At 35.4% G+C, this 23,525-nt stretch overlaps 1 protein-coding gene across 1 annotated transcript; it reads left to right on the top strand.

Moving 5' to 3' along the window:
• Positions 1-3,447: 3,447 nt before the first annotated feature.
• Positions 3,448-22,374, top strand: LOC117240113 (odorant receptor 22c-like). Its single transcript, XM_033505988.1, has 6 exons — positions 3,448-3,772; positions 20,689-21,095; positions 21,171-21,270; positions 21,334-21,435; positions 22,038-22,193; positions 22,279-22,374. Exons 1-6 carry the CDS (start codon positions 3,491-3,493, stop codon positions 22,348-22,350), a joined length of 1,119 nt encoding a protein of 372 aa, XP_033361879.1. The 5' UTR covers positions 3,448-3,490; the 3' UTR covers positions 22,351-22,374.
• The last annotated feature ends 1,151 nt before the right edge of the window (positions 22,375-23,525 follow it).

The raw sequence follows: 23,525 nt of genomic DNA, 5'->3' as shown, positions 1-23,525 counted from the left end.
GAAAGTATGTGTGTCCGAAGCGTCTCGAAAACAAATGAATGTAAACTCTTCAGTCGGTTAAGATCCGTCGAAGAGTCGGTTAAGAGTCGTCGAAGAGTGGGTTTACAGTCGGATATAGAAGAAAGTGCTGAGACGCGTGCAAGTGTGTATCGATGAATATATAAGGAATCGTCCATGAATTAAATATATCATTGTTTTAATATTAATCCTCAGTATAAATTTAGCGTTCCTATAACATTATTTCGGCCTCAAAGATCCACAATTCTCAACAGTTAGAAATGACGATAATCGCAAAGCACTACACATCCTCTATATCCTTGACGAAATCAAACGATTTTCTAACAAATACAAAAGCAGAGTAAAAAATCTCATGTAACTCCGGTAGTGATAAATTGTTACACCTGTACAATTACAAAAATGAAACGAAAACATTCTTTAGATTTCATACACTTTCTACAATATAATTTTACTCTCATCATATAAACAATACTACTGTAAGTATCAACATTCATATGACTTTTGGAGTACTTGTCGCTTAAGGTACCTAAAACACACGACACTCTATAACTATTTGTAAATATTATGTAAATAATAAATACATATAAATATTAAATTAGTAAAAAAATTAAATAGCATATTGGATATATTGCAATCTTTTTGAAGGCAAAGCAAAATTTAAAATTCGACACTGACATGAAAAATAACGCCGCTTATGATTTGATATCAGTAAAGTAAACCTGGCTATCAATGGGTTGTAAGGAAAAATATGAAACTTTAAAGTTATCACACTCTATTTTTACTTACAATTGCATCACACCCGTAATTGCAACGACTGTATCAGGAGTTAGCCACAAAATTGACGTGTCACATACGTAACTGCACGAATCTGTACATTATTAATACTTAAGCACTAATAGAAGAATTAAAAGAATTAGACCTTTTAACAGAAGAAAATTTTTATTTTTTCATCGCCTCGGAAAAGGTTGCAATATACTTAATATGCTATTTAATATGCTATTTTCTTAAGCGTTGTTACGTATTTGTATAAATGAAATGCACAGTCTTTTACACACTGGAAATGCAATGACTAAGAGCAGTTTCAAAGTAATGTCGAATAGGATTCATGCCTACTCGCAAATTCTATAAGGTTAACGGTTTGATCGAAAGAGAACTTAAATATATCTTACTATACGAGTTCTTAATGAATGCGACCTGAGGTTACAAAGTTACACATTCAGTGTTCAGTTAAAATAAAATCCCAAAATTCTACGATAAGGATAGATTAAGAATTTATTTTATGTATATGGAAAAATTCATCCTTCAAGATTACCGAGGAGGAGATGTCTATCACGAGCAATCGCAGATATGCCACTTTATTGCTTAGATAAATGTTTAGAATAAAGATGTTTCTGTTTCTTATATGCTCTTCAAGGAATGTAAAGGGTGTAGGTGAAGACCGGATGTTCTCAGTTCACTTCCAAAATTTTTATATACCTTGCCGATACAATCTTCGTTTTCATCAATATTAATGCGTGTAACCCATCTTACAATCTAGTGTTAGAAATTCTTCCCTTAAGTGCATCCTTACCCTGTGGAAAGGCCACAGTATAAAAGGGTTCTCATATGTGACCTAAAACACAATTAGTTCCTCATTTTTTGCGTATACACGGACTGTTATGTAAAATCGACTTAGTAAACTCTCTAACGCTGTCAAAATCCAATATAATTTTAACTGACTGTTTTAATAAAATATTATAAAAGAAAATGTCAGTGTTATCTCAATGACAAGATAAATAAAACATGGCGATTATTTTAAAGAACGAACCTTGATTTGCGATCTGTTTATCTCATTAATTCTTTTCAACAGCGTGAAATCATTACCGTACAGCGACCTCCATAAAACTATTTAACTTTCATGGATCGTTTTTCTTTTTTTAATTTGAGGTAATCAAAAATGTTGAAGTTAAGTAAAGCGATAATACATAATTTAATCTCACTTGTGGTGACTATAGTGTTGCAATGTTTTAGTGCTTGTTTTAAAGTTGTTGACTAATTCTTCAACATATGCTGTAAATAAAAATTTCCAAATATAATATATTAACATTTTAGTCTTTTGGATAGATTTTTTCTCATTATAGATGTATTTCCAACACGATTTGCACGTGATGATTTCAATGATCTGTATGAATACGATTGCAATACCCTTTTTGGAAAATTTAATCATTTGTGGGTTCGATGTACTAATATTTAAATGATGACACTAATTTGTTCGATACAATGTATGTAGTTCATAATGTGTAAAGCAAATGCACATTATTACACATAAAATATTATATCGCGCACTTTTGAAAGGACTTTAAATAGGTGTTTTATATTTCATTTAATTTATAGTAAACCGACCAAACATATTTAGAGGAAAACAGAAAAAGTGATTCGTCGTTACATAATATGTGACCTTATCATATCAACCATGACTCGAGAAATCAATAAATTTTATTTATTGATTTGTTGTATCACTGTACTTACTTCTGATCGAGTATATATATCTCAATTTCGTCTGCAACAAGCTTTCTTTAAATGACGACATAGGAAAAGGCCGCCTCATATCTCTTCACGTACTTAAATGACATCAATGAGACCTGCCATAAAAGAAATTTTGTTGCATTTATAAAAATTTGACGCATTTAAACTGACACATTTTTCTTATGTAACTGAATAGGTAACCTAATGTACATACGTAACATTGCAACATTCCTTTTTGAAGTTATTACGTTTATAATCAAATCCTACGGCGGGTTCTACTGACTATTGTCCATCTAACAAGACGAAGTAGCAAATAACAAAACGTTCACGTGTGGCTACCAATCGATTTTCACTTGTCGATATTCAGGGACGAACTGGTACCTTCGTTCTATAGTTCTTTCTAGTAGGTAATTAACTCACATAAAAATATTTGCGAATAATTCTGATTCTGAAGGGAAAAATATTACAAAATCATCAAGTAAAGCACGTATGAAAAAAACATAAATAGCTTCAACAAAAGTACCTTCTTATTTTCTAATACACAAGGGTCTGGAACCTGTGAACCGATAGTATTCTACTCATGCGTCAACCACGTGCACTTATTTATATTTACTGCATCGTTTCGTTGGATCGACTATAGTTCTATTGCGTGATAACTTCCCTTTGCATCCGTCCAATACTATATGTCAGGTCAATATATAATGCAACCAATAATTGCTATCTGCAAGTCAGCTAACAACGCAATAATTACATCGAGGGAAGTTATTAACCGACACATCGGCACGAAGTACTACGCTGGCTAAGTATAATTTATTAAACTTCTCGTGGATACAAAACAATTGTATGCAGCTAACCTCTGTGATTATATAGATGCTTTTAAAGCAGTGTAATTGACTTCCAAGAATCTACTGTATATCGTTCTATCAGTTAGATTCCATGTATTTTATTCAATTCATAAAGCAAAGGAATGACACCAGAGAAAGTCATCTACATTACTTGGCTTAGCGTAGCCTTGTGTTTCTCTTGGCCACTTCCTGTCGGTAGCAGCAGGAATAAAGTCTTTGGTTTCAAAATTCTACAGGTAGCTACCGTTATTAGTGCCATTATGATGCTTCTACCTTTGATGTATTCGATTTATTTACATTTGGACGATATGGTCATTGTCTCTAAATCTTTCTCCGCGGTAACGAGTGTGAGTCAAATTGCTGTTCACACTTTCATATGTTTCATCAAGCACGACTCTTTTCAAGTAAGTTCTTATTCATTTTCTCTTAATATTCAATGTAAAAGAATACAACAACGCAGATACAGTTGCTCACAAGCGTATTTACACATTTGTACAAAATTTTTATGAATATATTATGTCTGTTATACAAAACATTTTGTGTATTGTGATTATATTGGTACAGTTCGAAACAAACTTAAAACAATAATATTACAATTACAAGATATTTAGCGCGGTTATTTCACAAAGATCTTAAACGCATTTAACCGTTACATTAATAAAGTTCACTATTCAATAGGATTATATTGAATACTAACTATACTGTTATAATGAATATTCATGCTGTATATTAATTTATTGCTTAATATACATTTATGATAAATACGTTGTAATATCTATATCTATTTCCAGATTAGTTTCAAATTTTATCTATATAATCATGATAGTAGAAGCTAATAGTACTGGATGGTAGTGCTAATGAAATTTCAAAATGTTTTATATAACATAGATAGTACATAAATATTATACACATACATAAAACGTGACCATAAAAAGTGAAATAACTTTTTACCTACTTCACACAAAAAAGTTATAAATAGAATAAATTTAATTATTCAATTATTAGAAGGAAATTAATGTATTAGATCTTCTTTGACTATTTGCATTGTTTTTCCAATATTGACTTTTGTATGCATTGTTATTCGACGAACAACAATGTTTTTATAAAACAACTTTTTAATTTTTAAATTATCACCAAAAGATTTCCTTCGTAACAGCAAATAATCTCTCAAAGCAATAGCACTGGAAACCTGTTAAAAAGATATTCAGATTTAAAACGCTCACTCCTTTCTGATGTATTCTGTAGGTTACGAATATACGTATTTTCATTATTTTTCTTAAGATATTAACAATTATAACTTAATCTTTATTACATTTTATTCTACATCATTATAGTCTGATTTGTCACAGTTTTTATATTTCAAAAGTATTATTCATATAACTTTTACTCCTATATTATAGATACTGATGCACCCTAAAATCCTTCGAAACGCTCCGAACGCAAAGCGAAAAATTCGAATCACTTCGAATATGATTCGACATCAGTTTAAAACACTTTGATATCTGATAAGTGTAAATCTTGAGCTTTCATAAGCCTTGAGTTTCCAAAATTTCATAAATTTTGGAAATTTCGAAGCTCTTCATAAAATGTAAAACTATAAACAATAAGCGGTGCTAAACAATAATCTAACTATTAATTTTAAACAATCCAACTATTATAATATAACTATAAACAATAATCAATACTTTTATATACTATAAAGTATACAAGGTTATCCACTCAACTCGGAATCTGCGCTCGAGCAACCATTAAGAACGGCAACAGTGTAATATATACTCTTGGTATTACAATCAAATGTCGCTCTTCATTTATAAACTATTGTTCGAAATATAATTAGGTGGGATCACACAACGGCTTGATTGACGCCGAAAAACTTCAAATTTGATACCACAATAAGGAAAAAACGATCACTGAGAAAGCGAGGTCCTCGTGTTTATCCGACGAATTTTGTGCGCTCCCGAGAATCGAAGTAAGGAAGCGCACCTGATTCTATTCTCACATATAGGTCGATTTTTTCTTTTTAATTCCAATCATTTTTAAAATTTGTTATTAAAAATTGCATTCAACTGCCGGAGTTATTAACAAAGTACAATGAAATTATTCGCACTCCTACAAACATTAAGGCCCTTTTCCTATCTCGTTCGGTAATTTCCATTTTCAACGTATTAACATATTCACGCCGGCACTGCTATTTATGTTTCTCGTCGTGGAGCGGCGCTCATATTTATGCTTTATTTCCTCTGGCGGCGCTACTATTGTTTATTCATTATTATATAAACATTGTACTTATTTTGTTAAGGTAAGACTCGCAAAATAAAACGCCGTGTTTTTTCTTCAATTAATATGCGTTAAATTTCCATTATTTAAATTTTCAACTGTATGGAAATTTTGTCTAGTTACTGAATAAACTATATTTTTCGTGGTATGCAGCGTCTGATGGAACATTCAGGTGTGAGCCACCGGTGGAATGCGCCGGCGTGATTTTTTTGTAGAAATTCGCTGTTACTACCTGATTTATTTACCAAATGTCCAGCTGGACAAATTGTAAAGTACAAATTAAATAATAAAAAAAACTACCTGATTTTGGATCGTTCTGCTGTGAATACATGGAATGAAAGAATAAGGAACGAGGAAACTAATTAAGGTACGATAAGGCACTTCACAGAATTCATATTTAGACAAATCAATTTTAAAAAGTAAAAATACACAACTCTCGCACTACAATGGTTGTTTATGTTAGAAGTGAAACTGATCACTCGAAGCAGTTGCCGATGTAACTTGCCTGGCGGTGACGCAATTATCCATAAATCGCCAAAATAAAGAGAATAAAGTTTTTACATTGTTTATTTTATTGTTATAAGATTGTTTTAGTTAAATTGTTGAAATTCTTACAATCTAGATGATATTGAACATGGCACACCCTCGAAAGACGGACGGTTCGATCAACAGCACGGGAGACGACATTTATGTTCGTTCGGACACAATATTTTGAGATTACATTGAATACTGATGTTGATGAACTGATGAGTTCTATCATTTGCCGACAAGTCCGAACACAGTTCTGCCCGAGCAGTCGAGCTAGGCGGATGGAAAATATAGTGCCTCCGACATTGTGCGACAAAAGTAGAGCAACAGAACCAATCAAGGATGGAAAAAATACCATCAATAATAATACTAAACAAAGGAGAAACATACACTATAAACAGGGCAGTAGACCAACAGAGCCCAATTAAAACAACAAGTGAAGTACAGGACTGCTCAAATACAAAAGAAACAGAAATGGAAATAATACAAAAAGACGACGTAAAGAGCAATACCAACAAGGATCTACCACAACATAACGAAAGCTGGAAGACTGTAACTCCCAGCAAAAAAGGAAAAATAAACTCAAACACAAACGATAGGAGGACCACAGAAACAGAAAGACAACAATGGCTACAAGAAATTCCTACACAAAGCTCCTTCAGCTCACTGACAGAAGAGATGGACACAGACCCTACAGAAAAACCAAGAACACACACTCCTAAGCCACCGCCAATCTACATAGACGCAAAAATAACAGACTCCCTCATTGATCTGCTAAACAGCACGGCAGGAAAAGAAAACTACACTATCAAACAGCTCAAACTGGAACAGGTAAAAGTACAAACTAATTAACAGAAACCTACAGAAAAGTAACTAAAGCGCTAAAGGAAAAAAACGCTGGGTATCACACTTACCAACCCAAATCCGACAAGAGCTACGAAGCAGTAATCAGAGGTCTACACCCAAAAATAAATACAAACAAAATATGCAAGGAATTGGCCAAGATCGGACACCAGGTAAGAACGATCAACAATATAACCAGATTTGACACTAAGCAACCACTACCGCTATTCCTAATAGAGCTAGAACCGAAAAGCAACAACGACGAAATATTTGAAATTAAAAAAATCTCAAACACAATAATCACAGTCGAACCACCCAGACATAAAAGAGACATACTACAATGCATGCGGTGTCAACAATACGGACACACAAAAAACTACTGCAACAGAAACCCGGCGTGCGTCAAATGCGCAGGGAAGCACCTAACAGTGAACTGCCCACACACGGGAAAAATAAACGACGTAAAATGACACAATTGCGGTGGAAATCACCCAGCCAGCTACAAAGGCTGCGTAGTCAGAAATCAACTACAAAGCAAACTTTTCCCGCCAATTCGAAACAGGACATACAACAATTTCCACACGCAACAGGACAACACAGAGTCTAAGTCAACACCAAATACACAGTATGTAACGAACAATAACCACATTAACACCAACACCGTTAGAAATCGAAGCTACGCGCAAGTAATCAACCGGTCGTCACCCTTAGATAATCAAGAACAGAACAACCACAGCAACGACGCTACAGAAATCAAAGAGTTAATAAAACACTCAATGAAAAATACCGAAATACTCACAAAAATGATAAGCGACCAAAACGAACTCCTCAGACAGCAAACACAGCAGATAACAGTCATGTTACAATTACTTACTAACATGATGAGCAAAAAATAAAAATAGACACGCTTAAAATAGCAGCCTGGAACTCTAACGGCCTACAACAAAGGGCCCTAGAAACTAAAACATTCCTGTATAGCAATAACATCGATATACTACACGTCTCAGAAACACACCTCACAATAAAAAGCTACATAAAAATACCGCACTACACCATATACAACACCAAGGAGGGCCGCGCACACGGAGGGACGGCAGTAGTAATAAAAAACGAAATTAAACATCACTTACACAGCCAGGTCAGTAAGGAACATATACAAGTAACCACCGTTACCGTACAGACTAACAGCAAACAACTGCAGTTGTCAGCAGTATACGTACCGCCGCGACACAAAATCACAACGCAAATGTGGGAAGACTACTTCCGACACTTAGGTGACAAATAGGGTATATTGCAGCGGGAGACTATAACTCAAAGCACACATTATGGGGATCAAGAATCACCATACCTCGAGGCATAACATTGGAAAAATACATTAGAAATAATAAGCTCAATATATTATCCACAGGAAGACCGACATACTGGCCGACAGACCCGAGCAAAATACCTGACCTGCTAGACTTTGCAGTTACAAAGGGACTAAACGCAAATAAACTAAACATAGCACCCAGCCTCGAGCTTACCTCCGACCATACGCCCTTAATAATTACATACAGAAACAAACCAATACTTTACAGCAACACAGAGAAGCTATGCAGTAGAACCAGCAAATGGCAAATATTCAAAGAAATAATAAAGAGCAAAATCAACTGCATCATCCCATTGAAAACACCTGAACACATCGATCAAGCAATAACAACATTCACAGAAACTATCCAAGAAGCCGCAAAGGCAACCACTATACCTGAAATAACCAACAGACAAACAAAAACAGTACCACTAGACATCCTCGAAAAAATTAGAGAAAAAAGAAAAGCAAAAGCAAAATGGCAAAAACACAGAACGAAAGAAAACAAAGAACAGCTAAACAAACTCGCAAAAGAAATAAAAAACAAAATAAAAGAGCACAACAACAACGAGTTCACAAAGTTCATCGAGTCACTATCTGCTCACGAGAACTACAACTACTCCCCATGGAAAGCACCAAAAAAAATAAAGAAGATAATAAAAATGGTACCAGCAATCAGAAGAGCAGATAACAAATGGGCAAGAAGCAACGAAGAGTAAACTGAAGAATTTTCCAACCACCTATGCAACACATTCACCCCACATAACATCAACAACAGCAACCACAATAGTCATACGGACGAGGATGCGCTAACTACTAGTACACCAACTGGCAATCACTACACCATACCCAAAGCAACAGCACAAGAAATTAGAAACATAATCGAGAAAACAAAAAATAATAATGCACCAGGAATCGACCTAATCAATGTTAAAATCTTGAAAAACGTTCCGCCAAAAGCGATAAGACAAATCACAATAATAGTTAACGCAAGACTAAGAATACAATACTTCCCAAAAACTTAGAAACTGGCACAAATCATAATGATACCCAAACCAGGCAAGGACTCACACGAAACCAAATCCTACCGACCAATCTCACTACTTCCGATGTTCTCTAAGATAATAGAGAAAATAATTTACGACCGAATAAAACCCATAATAGAGAAGAATCAACTAATACCAGATCACCAATTCGGATTGAGAAACAAACACGCCACAATAGAACAAACGCACAGACTCGCCAATGAAATCTTACAGGCGCTGGAAACAAAACAATACTGCACGGCACTCTTCATGGACATCGAAAAAGCATTCGATAAAATAAACCACACTAGCCTACTTCAATCAATCAGGAAACAGTTCCCGGGGCAGATATACCAAGTAATCAAATCATACTTAAGCAGCAGAACCTTCATAGTAAAAATCAAAGACACATACTCTGAAGTTAAAGAAATCAAGGCAGGAGTTCCGCAAGGAAGCTTCCTAGGATCAATTTTATACACATTATACACGGCCAACATACCAACAACTAACAATAGCAAAATACTGACTTTCGCGGATGATACAGTTGTACTAGTCAGGCACACTAACCCTGCAACGGCAGTTACATTACTACAAGAACATATCACAAAAATAGAAAAGTGGCTTCAAGTTAAACAAATTAAAGCAAACCCCGATAAATGCAAACACATCACATTTACACCGCGAAAACAGATACCACCAAACATTACACTAAACGGCACACACATAATACAAGCAAGACAAGTCAAATACCTAGGACTCCACTTAGATATACGACTCACGTGGAAACAGCATATTAAATCAATAATAGACAAAATACAGATGGCAAGAAGACAAATGTACTGGCTAACAAGTCGAAAATCCAAACTAAGCATAGAAAACAAACTAAAAATATATAAAATGGTCATAAAACCAATCTGGACGTACGGAATAGCACTATGGGGAAACAGCAGTAATGAGCCATATAACCAAAATAGAGGCAACGCAATCTAAAATACTCAGAGCAATAGTAAACGCGCCATGGTACGTTAGAAACGAGGACATTCGGAAAGACCTGGGAATACCAACGGTCAAGGAGGAGATTAGCAGAAGTGCAAGAAGGTACGGAGAAGGAATAGCAACGCACCCAAACCGGCTGGCAGCGGAAACGGTCGACACGTCAAGCATAGAAAGAAGATTAAAAAGGAAACACCCAACAGATCTCACAAAGGACATAACCTAACAAACACGATGATGGTACCCCGCTGGGGGTAGCCACCCACATGCTATACTATGATACCGATATAATATTTTACCAAATGTCCTACCGGACAAATTATAAAATTTAAATAAAAAAAAAAAAAAAAAAGAAAAAATCCGAACAGACTCTGAGCACTGCCGTGCGAAAGTTACACTAATTTCTATTTTTTTCATTGGTATTCCTAAATATGAATTCTGCGAAGTGTCGGGTATCTTAATTGCTTTCTTTATTTCCCATCCTTACACTCGACTTATTTACGGCAAAGCGATCTAAAATTAGGTAACAGTGATCAATTTGTAGAAAATGAATGTGAATAAATTTTTATGTACAATGTACGATGTACGAACGAAATATTATAGAAGAAGGACCTCGATATTTGTATGAATATAAACAATTTCATTGTAATTAACAAAGAACTCTGGCAGTTTAATGCGATTTTAAATAAAACAAATTACATTGTAATTACATTTTAGGTAATCATAATCCAAAATATCATTTACTTAAAAAATAAAATTGAGCTACATGTGGCAACAGAATCGAGTGTGCTTGCTTGCTTCGAAGCTTCGGTAGCGTGCAGTAACATGAAATTGTCGGGCGAAACCGCGAGGATCGCTTTCTTAGCTTTTTGTCTCCTCCTTATTTTGGCGTAAAATTTGAAGTTCTTCGGCGAAACCAAACTGCTCTGTGTTCTCGCCTAATTATACTTCTAGCAATAGCTCGTAGCTCGCGACATTTGATTCTAGTACTAAGCGTACATGTAACAAGTTCTGACTTAAATGGATAATTCTACATATGTAACTTTGCCAGGTTTAAGTCTTTAAAGTTTCAATAAATTTCGAAAGCCCTGATAGATTTCAAAGTCTTGAATGTTAGATGAGTATCTAATATTGTATACTAATGTATATACAGGCAGTTCGACTACAGTTACAAAGATATTTGAGGGACGAAAAGCTAAAATAAAACAAAAATCAAGAATAAAAGAGTTGCGTTTTCGGTATTGCTTTTCAATTATTAACAATTCAAAATCGGCTGAAATGTCTCTGTGCGCTGGCAAACCTCCGCACACAAACGAAAATAGGTTAACTCGAACAGTAAGGTGCACAGCAATCCTCAAATTGAACGATACATGGGCAGCAGCTCAGTACAAGTCGTAGAGAAGAAGACTATCATGCAGTGATGTAAACCAGCCTGCGCGATGTTTCATAAAGGCAATCGAAGATTAAACATAAAACATATTTATGCATAGAAATCCATAGTGGCATAACGGAAACCACTCTATCGAATTTCCGAATAGAGGAATAAATAATTAATAAATGAAGCACATATTAATAATGTTTATACTATGTTCATACATGCACCACAGAAGAATTAGAGTGTCCAGACCGTTCACAGAGAAATCGTAACGAAAATATCAATCTACGGAAAGATAGGAGAAGTTTTTTTCTCATGTACGATGTTTTACACTAGCAACTTTCTCTCGGGGCGGTTAACACCCTTCCTCCATTCTTCCACACCAATCCAGAAAATTAACCTATTACCAGAGAAGTCCTTCCCTCACTCTCCCAACAAGAACTTGGTCTTAACAAATCAGCTTTTCTCGCATCATTAGACCCACCCATCGCAAGTGTCCTCCGCTGCATCATCGTTACAGAAAGTCAGTCTTTATACGTTTTTTGAACCTTCAACATCTAAGCGTGTGTTGCGTACAACACCTTGTTATTCTAGCTATCAATCGAATTAATTATACATTTCTAGTTAAGAATTTGTTGGAATAAACATTAATTGTATTCGTTAAGTCAGTGTAAAATCAATTTAACCACCCCTATTATCGCAAACGAAATCAGGGGATCGATCACTTCGTGGCGTCGATTATCCAATCGTAACGAGAATTTACGACTCCCGTTGACGTGCTTCCTCGCGATCGCGTCTCCCCTCGAATGGTCGAAACAACAGTAAATGCTCAATACAACTTCTGTTTCTTTGTAAACATTGTACACAATAAGTACGACATATACAACGCGCACTGTACACACTACACTCTGCACTGCCAAATCACTCGCGTTGGAATCAAGCAAAAGACATTAAAAAAATAACAAAGAATAGAAAAGTAACGGAAATAAAAAAGGTCAAAATACTAAAAATAGGTAGGCCCCAAAAAATCTACAACAGAATGACTTAAAACTATATTAAAAATATAATTAACTCCAACTTTATATTTATACAGTTCTCCTAACGTTTCTCTTTGGTTATTGAAATGATTCTTCCTTCCAGAATTGTTTTACCTTCTTACCAAATTTCTGAAATCCATGAAACATAACAAACTAGTAAAACATCGTGATGAATCGTAGAAACATAATAAGTAGTGGTGAATGCATTCAGGAAGAAAAAATTACGATACTTTTCGCCAACGCTGTCATTTTCTTTGTATAATTTTCTCGAAATTAGCCAAGGACAATCACGATATCTGAGGTGTTTCCTTTAAAAGCGACTTTCGCTAAAAGCGAACGACTTTCAAGGATAGTATCATTTGGACAACAAAAACGAAAACTTGCAAGAGCTATTCAATGCGATAAATATAATTTTTCATGTGATTGTACATTAATGTATATTATTACACATTAGTCCATAAAACGATGCCTTAATTAATCCTTCGAACATATGTTTAAATAACATTTTTGGTTTTGTTTACTTCATATTTTAATTCATATGTATGTATGTGAATTTCGTAATATGTAATGATCAATAATTTGTGTTGGAAAATGTGCGTGGTTCATGCAAGACAACATACAACCACATTCAATAGCACCCCAAGAATATTTAATACGTATGTGATTTTTCTGTGAACATTTACCGACAGGAAAGTTGTAGTGCATATGTAAACTTTGTGTAAACATTGTTTATATGTACTCTTGTTCATTAAGTATCTATGAAATAAAAACTTAGAGGAAAGACTATCTTCTCTAGTTAAAAATTCCATCAGACAGTTTTCGATATGCTGTTATGGATTTCAATGAGTAATTATAATTACTTGCCATACTTACTACATCATATAATGAGTAATTGGTTATTTCGGCCAATCTTAAGTTGTCAATAACTAAAAAACAGCCGTAGGCGCAATTTTTCACCTTCAAATCAACCCTAAAAAATCACCCCTTATAATTTTTAGTACCTATAGCCGAACACTGTTAGTATACAGTTAGTGTAATACATACAAGGTGTTCGGCTACAGATGCAACAAAACTTACAGGGCGATTGTTGAAATCAAAATAAGATAAAAATCTAGGATAAAAAATTGTGTTCTGGTTTTGTTTTTTTAGTCATTAATAATTAAAACTCGACAAAAATATGCCTTTGCATGAATAAACTTCCTTAACCTAGATCGCAGCTGTATGACGCGCAACCGATAAATCATGCGATCTATCACGACACGAAACAAACACACTATTCTCAATAACCGCATTCTAGGAGATACCTGTGCGATCCAAGAACGTCGTACTTATCGCTCAGGTTTTCTGAAATTTGATCTTTGTTGCATCACACGCATACCCCGTATACTACCACGCAAGACATTGAACAGATCCCCGGCCGTTTGAGAAGAATGGAGAAAATATCTGTTTCGACCACTCGCGGAGAGACGCGATCGCGAAGAAGCACGCCAACGGGAGTCGTAAATTCCCGTCACGATTAGATAATGGACGCCATGAAATGATCGATCCCCTATTTCGATTAGGATAATAGAGGTGGTTAATTGAATATGACACTGATGTAACAAGGTATGAATGACAGTTTATTCCAACAACTTTGTGAGGAAGATAGTTACGCTGGTGCGTATGTATAAGATAAGTGAGTGACTGATCTTCGGGTGTAGACCCGGTCGAAGGATGTTATATATTTGACGGTTGAAGAATCAGTGATGTTCGGTGACGATGCTGTAGCGGAGGAAAACTAAGGATGGGTGTGTCTAGCGCACGGAACCATCGGATTTGTTGTTAATTAGTTAAACGAATGTTGGTGGACTAGGAAGGGTCTTAGCTGCCCTTGATAAAAAGTTGCTATTAGGAAGCATCGTACGTGGGAAAACCCAACTTTCCCTTGTCCAGCCATGGTAGACAATAGTCCTTAGAAAGTGTTTTAGCAAAAGATATTTGTTCGGTCTGAAGGGCCTTAACAAGCAAATTATTGGGATTTATGACGGGGTCTGTCTAGCCCGCGGTGTATGGCCGGGTCCAGGTAGAGTGTTGCACGACGCAACAATATCCGTTTTCTCCATTGCGCTGTACTTTTATTCATCCATTGCTATCGGCAAAATATAAAGAACATGTAAAATATGTTCTCTAAATATTCACGACATTATTAAATAATTTTTTGTTTAACTTTTGATAAACCTATAGAAACGTTATGCCCTCTCCGATTTTGATGATTTTTGAGTATGTTATGAAGCTCAATACCTTGGACAATTTTTTTCTATATAGTTTCTCTATATAGTCAAAATCATTACAGTGTATTTTTGTCTTCTCCGTCAGTATTTTTTGACGGTCGCAGGCTGCTTATCTTCTGTTTATAAACTAACTGTATATGCGAGGCTGTAAAAAATATCTGTTATTTACACAGGGGATATATACAGTTATGTATATAGGGAAAAGCCGTGCAATACCGCCAAAAGTAGTTCTGACTGTTTTCACTAGATATTAGCATTTTGTTTGAATAAATAAATAAATATAACAATTTTGTGTGACATATTTCGGTACCATATTGTTTATTCCACTGTTTTCGTTGTTCTGATACGTTAAGCGTTACGTTGATATTCTGAGTATTAAAAGTTATTTTCTCAAAATTAATTTCTCTCCTTTTATTAAATTTCATTTATATTACAACTCATTTTTGAAATTTTTCTTTTTACCGACTCTAGCCCAAGGGATAACAAAAAGAATTTTGAATGGTCGCTACTACATAACTCTCCCCTATATAGTATAATGCAAAAGCGACTGATTGACTGATCGTCAATACCCAGCTGAAACTACTGTAAAACCCGTGAAAATTAGAGAGTGTACGTCTTTTAAGACGTAGACATGGAATAAGAAATGATTTTTGGAAATACGGACCTTACAAGGGGAGATTGCCACTAGCGACTAAAAGAGATGTAAACACTGCCAGAGATGCTCAATTCCACGTAGAATTATTTGCAGTGGTTGTGTTTATTCGATCGTTTACGGAGAAACGCGATCTCAAGAAGCGCGTTAACGGGAGTCGTAAATTCCCGTTACGATACACAATCGACGCCACGAAACTGATCGATTCCCCATTTCGTTTAGGATAATAGAGATAGTTGAATTAATTATAACGCTGAGGTAACAGGTTATAATGTACTCTTTATTCCAACAATTTGTAGACAAAATGCTTACGCTCGTTACGTATATATATGTAGGGTTAAGATCGGAATTTTGGGCGCGTAACAACTCTTCGCGTGGATTAGCCATCGTTTCACAAAGCCGAGATTATATTTACACGTATATACAAAACTATCATAAAGCTTAACAAATAATAAGTCTAATGAATAATAAGTTTGATGAACAATGAAGTTAGTGAATAATAAATTGTACGAATAATTAAGTTTAACAGATAATAAGTCTAATGAATAATAAGCTTAACGAGTAGTAAGTTTAATGAATAACATGATTTACGAATAATAAATTTAATCAACACTATTAACAATGTTCCTGGGTTCAAACGAATCCACGGTCAACGAGATAGCTCTTTACTAAGCGTAAAATACGATTGACGAAAATGCTCGATGTGTCACTCTCCAAGGCAATCGCACAAATGCACGCCTCGTGGAGATTTTTCCTCGCTGTACGATTGCATTTTGTTTTCTATACTCGTTTGGAAGCATTGAGAAGGTTCCAAACGCCCGTTGCTAGGCAGCCTCTGCCTGAAGTTTGATACACACTCGTTGGAAGTGTAACGTCAATCCACATCAGAGACCAGGCCGCTGTCACGACCGGCTCACTTTAAAATCGGAGATAAAGATGTGGCGACACTCGGTGACAATGTATATCGCCGAAGTGCCTAATGAGCCATCAATATCCCAACGATCCTTCCGTCGAATATTCGAGGAGAAGGCGTGCGTGGCGGCGATCGCGGATGCCTAACAAACTCAAGGATAGTGGGGATATTGAGGGTGACAAAAGACAAATAACCGAATCTGATCGGAAGTCGAGTTGTAAGAATCAATGTTAAAAGGTTACGCCTAGAGCTCGGAAGAAAAATTGTGAATTGTGTTGGAAGAAAAATAAAGTTTTTTTTCTATTTTCTTTTTTTTTTGTAGTTTTTCTCTTGTGTTATTTTACGTGACAGAAGCATCGAGAAAGTTCCAAACGCCGTTGCTAGGCAGTTTCTGCCTGGAGTTTGATTATTGATACAATGTATGTCCCATTGTATCGGCACCTCTGAGGCAACCTCACACGTGGCTAGGCCCGCTCTTGAGGCCGCATGCCGCCACAACCACACTTCTTGGAAAACCCATACAACCACTCCAGACCTCCGTTAGGCAAAACGTCTATCCCGTGACCGTGTCTACGTTCGGCGGCCAATTGTCATCTCGAACCCAATCTCGCTATCACAAGTCTTGAACAATTACAGCTATGATAAAATCTAAGCTAAAGTACTAGAGGATGTTCCCAAAATTTCCAAGGAAAGGCTTCGGCTTTCCTTTCATCTCCGACATATATATGTCGGAGATGAAAAGACCACCGGAGCCTTTGGAATTTTGGATACTCGCCACACGCAGACCCTATTCTTCGAGTAAGATGATTGCCAGATGTTGATGCGTCTCCGCAGTACATGTTCAGCTAGCCTGAGGGCCCGTTATAAATCTTAAGATTTAGGATAGATAGGAGAGACCTATTTTTCAACGAATGGCGTCTCCCACTAGCAACTTTCCCTCGAGGGCGACTAGCATCTTTTTCTAACCACCGATACGGAGATTCACCAATTAGCAGCAACGCCAATTTCCCCCACCTTCTGAACGAAGGTTGTCTTCGACGAACCCGATGATCTTGTCACGACCGGCATACTTCAAATCCGACGGACTGACGATAGAGATAAAGATGTGGCGGCACTCGGCGACAATGTATATCGCTGAAGTGCCTAATGAACCATCAACATCCCAACGGTCCTTCCACCGAAGGTTCTAGAAGAAAGAGCACGTAGCAACGATAGCGGACGCCTAGCAAATGCATGGACGGTGGGGATGTTGAGGGATGACAAAAGAAAGTAATCGGATCCGATCGAAAGTAAAATCATAAGAGTCAGTCTTAAAAAGTCACGCCTAGAGTTCGGAAGTAGATTGTAAAGTGTATTGATGTTAGAAAAAAAATAAAGTTTTCTTTTTTTATTTTTTACCTCAAATTCCTTTTTTATTTTGTTATTTTACGTGACAATCTCGTGTCCTTAGACACACCCCATCATAGTTTTCCTCTGCAGCATCATCGGAGACGGAGAATTCGTATTAACGTCTCTCTCGTCATTCTCTCGTGAGGTCGTATTAGCGAGTTACTTAGCGTCCTTACGCTCGGTGGATGTTCCACGTTTTAACAAAGAGTCCGACTTAGATTTTGTGCGCACGTACATCTATCATCCCGTTGACCGCGGATTCGTTATTGAACTTGGGATCATTGTCATTAGCTTCTCGAGTATCTAACTACCACGGTTACTTGTCAAATTCTGTAATAATCGTTTTTACACTAGTCAATGTCTTCTCTGTTGCATAACGACAATGTGTAATCCAAATGAAGATTCGTTTCACGCCTCTAATCTTAATCATAATCTGAACCGAACATATATATAAAATACAAAAGTTTCTGATTCACTCATGAAAGTCCAGTCCAAATCGTTGTAACTAAAAAAGCGAGATTTGAAGAGCATACTTCTTCTATAACGTAGACATAAAATGAGACAGGACTTTTGGAAATATTTGTCCTAAAAAGGTAAAACGGGGTAGGTTTTTTTAAAGCATACCCATATCCCATGAATTTCTAAAGTTAGGGCGTAAAATTCAACATATGAACTCCTCATCAGAGATAGATAAATATGTATTCCGAAATTCAATTTCTAAATGCTGTTCAAACAGAAGGTAATAGACATATATTACCATAAAAATAAATACTGTGCGGGCGAGTAGCTAGTGTAACATAAAATGAACAATCCAAAAATTGCATTTGAGGATTCGTTTATTGGTTATTGCCATTTAAAAATTTACCACAATATCCTTCATTTGAGGATTACTGTGTTCTTCATCGCTTAGATTCTATTAAATTTTTCCATATAGACTTGTTCTTCCTGGCCTTAAGACCATTTTAGAAGATTTTCAAAAGTAAATAAGTAATTATTCGTAAGTTTGTGTCCCTAAAAAATGACATTAAAGTTATTTGCTGTTGTATTATTAATATTTAAGTTAATTGAAAGATACTGATTGAAAATTCTAAATCTATAGTTTCGTTAATATACAGGATCCGTCAGAATGACATGTAGAAGCTTATGACATGTCAGAAAAAAACATAGAATAAATTTGTTTTATTCTCAATTTAGTTTTCAAGAAAATCAAGTTTAGAAGTTCGCGGCGTTTCCACGCTGTTATGGCAAAATTACGATCCGTCGAGTGACATATAATTCGTAACCTATGCCGATCAGTTTTCGTTCAAATACACGATGATGAGTTACAAGACTAGATAAATTGCGTCAACGTGATCTGTTCTTTAAGAACTTGTAACTGTTCTAACTCGTACTGTTCACTACTACAGAGAGCGATATCCTAATCGGCGTGTTCCAGGTATAGGAACTATTCAAGGAATATGGCAAAGTCGTCTAGAACTTGAATCTTTCGTATCTTAGCGTCGAAATTGCGGTCGTGTCTGTCGACGAACACTTATCGAAGACAATGTTTTGGAAAATATTGACAACAGTTCTGCAATTAGTGTAACTTCATTGTGTCATAATTATGACGTCATTGAAAAGACCATCCGTTGCATATTACATGATAATAGAATGTACCTGTATCATGCAACACGAGTGTATGCATTGTGCATGCACGAGTGATGACGTACCACGAATGGAATTTTCGCATTGGTTTATTTGAACAACATAATAGTAATCCACAATTTATGTCGTACATTTTATGGACAAATGACATATGCATATGTCCACAATTCTATAGAGATGGTGCTTTTAAGGTCCATAATACAAATCTATAGTCCTTCACAATTTCTTATGAAACACGAGAAACTCATTTCCAGGAAAGTTGAGTGTTAACATTTGGATTGGAATAGTCGGTAATCGCATAATCGGACCGTACATTTTGCTATATTCTCTAACGGAATAGATTTACTGAAATTTTCTTCGTGAGGACTTGTCAACATTGTTAGACGATGTGCCTTATCGTATTCGATAACGACTGATCTTCCACCATGATAGTGCTGATAGTGCGTGATAGTGCAATGTACTAAGAAGACTTCTGAACGATAATTATCGTTGTTGAATAGGCGATGAAGGAACAATCGTCTGGCCTTCAAAGTTTCCACATCTAATACGCCTTCTAATACGTCTAAGACTTTTATTTGTAAAGACACATTACAGAAAAAGTGCATAGTGCAGATATCGGAAGTCGGAATCAGTTAGTATGAGTAATTAATCACGCATTTGAGGAATTGTAAATGAAATACGTTGTCTAAGGTTCATGCTGCGACAATTAGACAGGCACAGCTATGTATCCGACAACAAGGATAACATTTTCAACGATTTTGTACTTAATAAAATAGAATCTTTTTCATTTATAAATTTTATTTATTTCATTTATAAAAACACGACACGCGTTATACGCCAGTCGAAGGAACGTAACGTTACAAAAATTTTATTCTATATCTTTTTCTTATATTTTCATAAGGAATTATGTTGTATCCGCTTTTATATGTTATTCCTTTTATCGGACCGATCCTTGTTATGTCCTATCTTGTACAGACCCTGTATGTTCGTCACTACACGAGTATATATTTTCACTATGGGTTACAGCGTGTAATCGGAGAAATGGTGACCTATGTCAAAGAGGCGCAACAATACGAAAGAGAAATTTTCTGCAAGTATATTGCAAAATGTAGCATCCTTTACGGAAGTTGCATGTTATTCGCATACGTGACTGTGACTACCTTTTTGCTAGGACCAGTAATCTTGTCAACTTCTTTTCCATTAGATGCAGAATATCCATTTAACGTTAATTATACGCCTGTAAATGCTATAATATATTTGCATCAATCTCTTGTTTGCTGTCAATGCGCTGCAAATATATGTCTATGCATATCTGGTGCGCTTTTACTTTGGTTTACGGCTGCAAGATTCGAATGTTTGGCTGTGGAATTCAAAAAAAGTTCAAATATTGATATGGTGATCACTTGCGTAAAGAAACAATTACTTTTAAGAAGGTAAGTGTTATATTTTCCACGACATATAGGCTAAACAGTACATTTTCATTTATCGTAAATGGATTTTTATTATAGATATGCAAACGAAGTGATCAATTCTTTTCGTTTCCTAATACTTTATACTACAATAGTAACAACATTTACTATAACTTTGTCTTGTATTATAGTATTCATGGTAAGTCATACTTACGATATTAAACATACAACGTAGCTATATTATAATGCAATTTACAAGCAGAACCCACCATTAATTGTAAAAATGCAATTCATGGCCGCATGTCTCACTGTACTCACGGAAGTTTATATGTACGCGTGGCCAGCCGATCACATGAAGGATATGGTAAATCATGTTTTATAATATCATTTATACAGTCAATCACAAAAGTTTACATACACACCTTAAATATGAAATATTATACTAAAAACGTTCTGTATGAATTTTTTAACAGATTAAAACATATTGTAAAACTGTAACACACTTTATTTGGTTTCATCTTTAATAAGAAAAAAGAAATAAAAATCCTATAAAATACAACGTTGCAGAATTACATACATCTGTTATATTTACATGTAATAATAAAAATAGGCTTAATATTATACTAATATCTTGTAGGTCCAATAGATCCCTGACATAAACATCCATAATGTACCACTGCCTTCTTTGACATTGAAAAAGTTAAAAGTTTTATAATTTCTGATGTAGATTTAACGCAAGATTTTTATGAGTTAAATGTTTTGGCCTTTAAAATTCTTTTTAAAAATACGTTAATAATAGATTGTATTAATAGCTAAATACAAATAATTTTGTGACAAAGTACATTTTCAACTTTTTTAGTAAGTCAGATGTACAAAATTCGAGGTATATGTAAACTTCCGTAACTGACTGTATGTATTCTATGGGTTATATTTTCCTAAACTCAGTCAATCTTCCATGATATTTAGAGCGCAAACGTATCACAGAGTGTGTACGACATAGCTTGGTATGAACAGACTTTAGAAATGCAAAAGGATCTACTAAACGTATTGGTATATAAAAAACCAGTGATTATTTCCATCACTTATCTAGTGCCAGAACTTTCTTTGCGTTATTATTGTTCGGTAAAGCAAGTTAAAATTCGAATGTCAATAATTATACTGAATGAATTACTCAAAGATAACAAATACTAAATTCGTATTATTTCAGTACCTGTCCAATGCTTTCTCCATCTTCACCTCTTTGCGCATCTTATTGTCAGTAAATAATTCAGCACAATAAATATCATCTTCTAATAATATGGAGAAGCCTTTATTGTAATAATCATGGTTGAAAAAGAGGAGCTAATTCCGCTACCAATAACATATCAACAAAGATGAACATATATCAAGATTATAATTTCTTTTTATTTAAGAGAAATCGATGTTCATATCATTATCGGTTTAAAACAAAAGGTTTTGCAATACTTCCTTTGACCCGCTTCATTATTTCTAATATTGTGAACTTACTACGTATTTTGAGATGCATTTAGGAATGTATAAAGTGTATGTTGGAATAATAATATTTTTATGAAAAAAAGCGTGTAGCAACTGCCGAGGTTTGCTAATCATCTTTTAATTAAGAATCTGAGGAACAATGAAATTAAGTCACGTCGATATTTTACTGTTTATTAGCAATGTTATATTTCAAATTTCGGATGAAAAGGGTTTATTGTTAACAATTTGATTGTAGGATACTTAGTGTGGGGTGCTCTTCGCATTGTCTACTCTGCCTATATCTAAGTATACGTTACTCCTATACCTCTGTTATGTTGGTCGGAGCCAGTCAAGCATAAGTTATGTTACGTCCCGTTACCCTCTACATAAACCAGAATCCATCCATCAAGCAAGACGGCCACCAACTGTACAAATATAATTAGTCGGACAGCAATAATCCTAAAGAACGGCCATGAAATTAAACATTTTTTACTTTACCGTCAAGACCCTTAATTACTACAAAACATTTTTCAAGTCGAGAAGTTCCTTAGAGTTATTGTTCCATCTGGTAAAAAATGGGAAAAGCGAGTTTCTCCTATGTTCAACGGTCATCTCCACAAGCCAAGTACCGTTGGTGGGCGACCAGCACCCATCGTTAGTTGAGTATAAATACCGCCTTCGCGAACAAAACATAACTTCATACATTTCAAATTGTTAATCATCTCTTCACCTTGTATGCTTCGAGGAAAGGTTGTTGGAATAAAGTGCATATTTAACCACTTAACTCAGTGTTATAATCATTCCAACCACTCCTATTATCTTAATCGAAATAGAAGATCGGCGGATTCGTGGCATCGTCATCGTATCGTAACGAGAATTTACAACTCTCGTTGGCGTGCTCTATCGCGTCCGCGTCTCTCTGCGAGGGGTCGAACACGGTGCGACACGCGACGTGATTTTTTAACGAGATTTCACGGCATA

Source organism: Bombus vosnesenskii, unplaced genomic scaffold (assembly GCF_011952255.1).
Source record: "Bombus vosnesenskii isolate JDL3184/JDL3185 unplaced genomic scaffold, Bvos_JDL3184-5_v1.1 scf7180000014564, whole genome shotgun sequence".
In the NCBI taxonomy this organism is placed as follows: domain Eukaryota; kingdom Metazoa; phylum Arthropoda; class Insecta; order Hymenoptera; family Apidae; genus Bombus; species Bombus vosnesenskii.
Note: the sequence above shows the minus strand (reverse complement) of the source record. Positions and strands in the feature narration are given on the sequence as shown.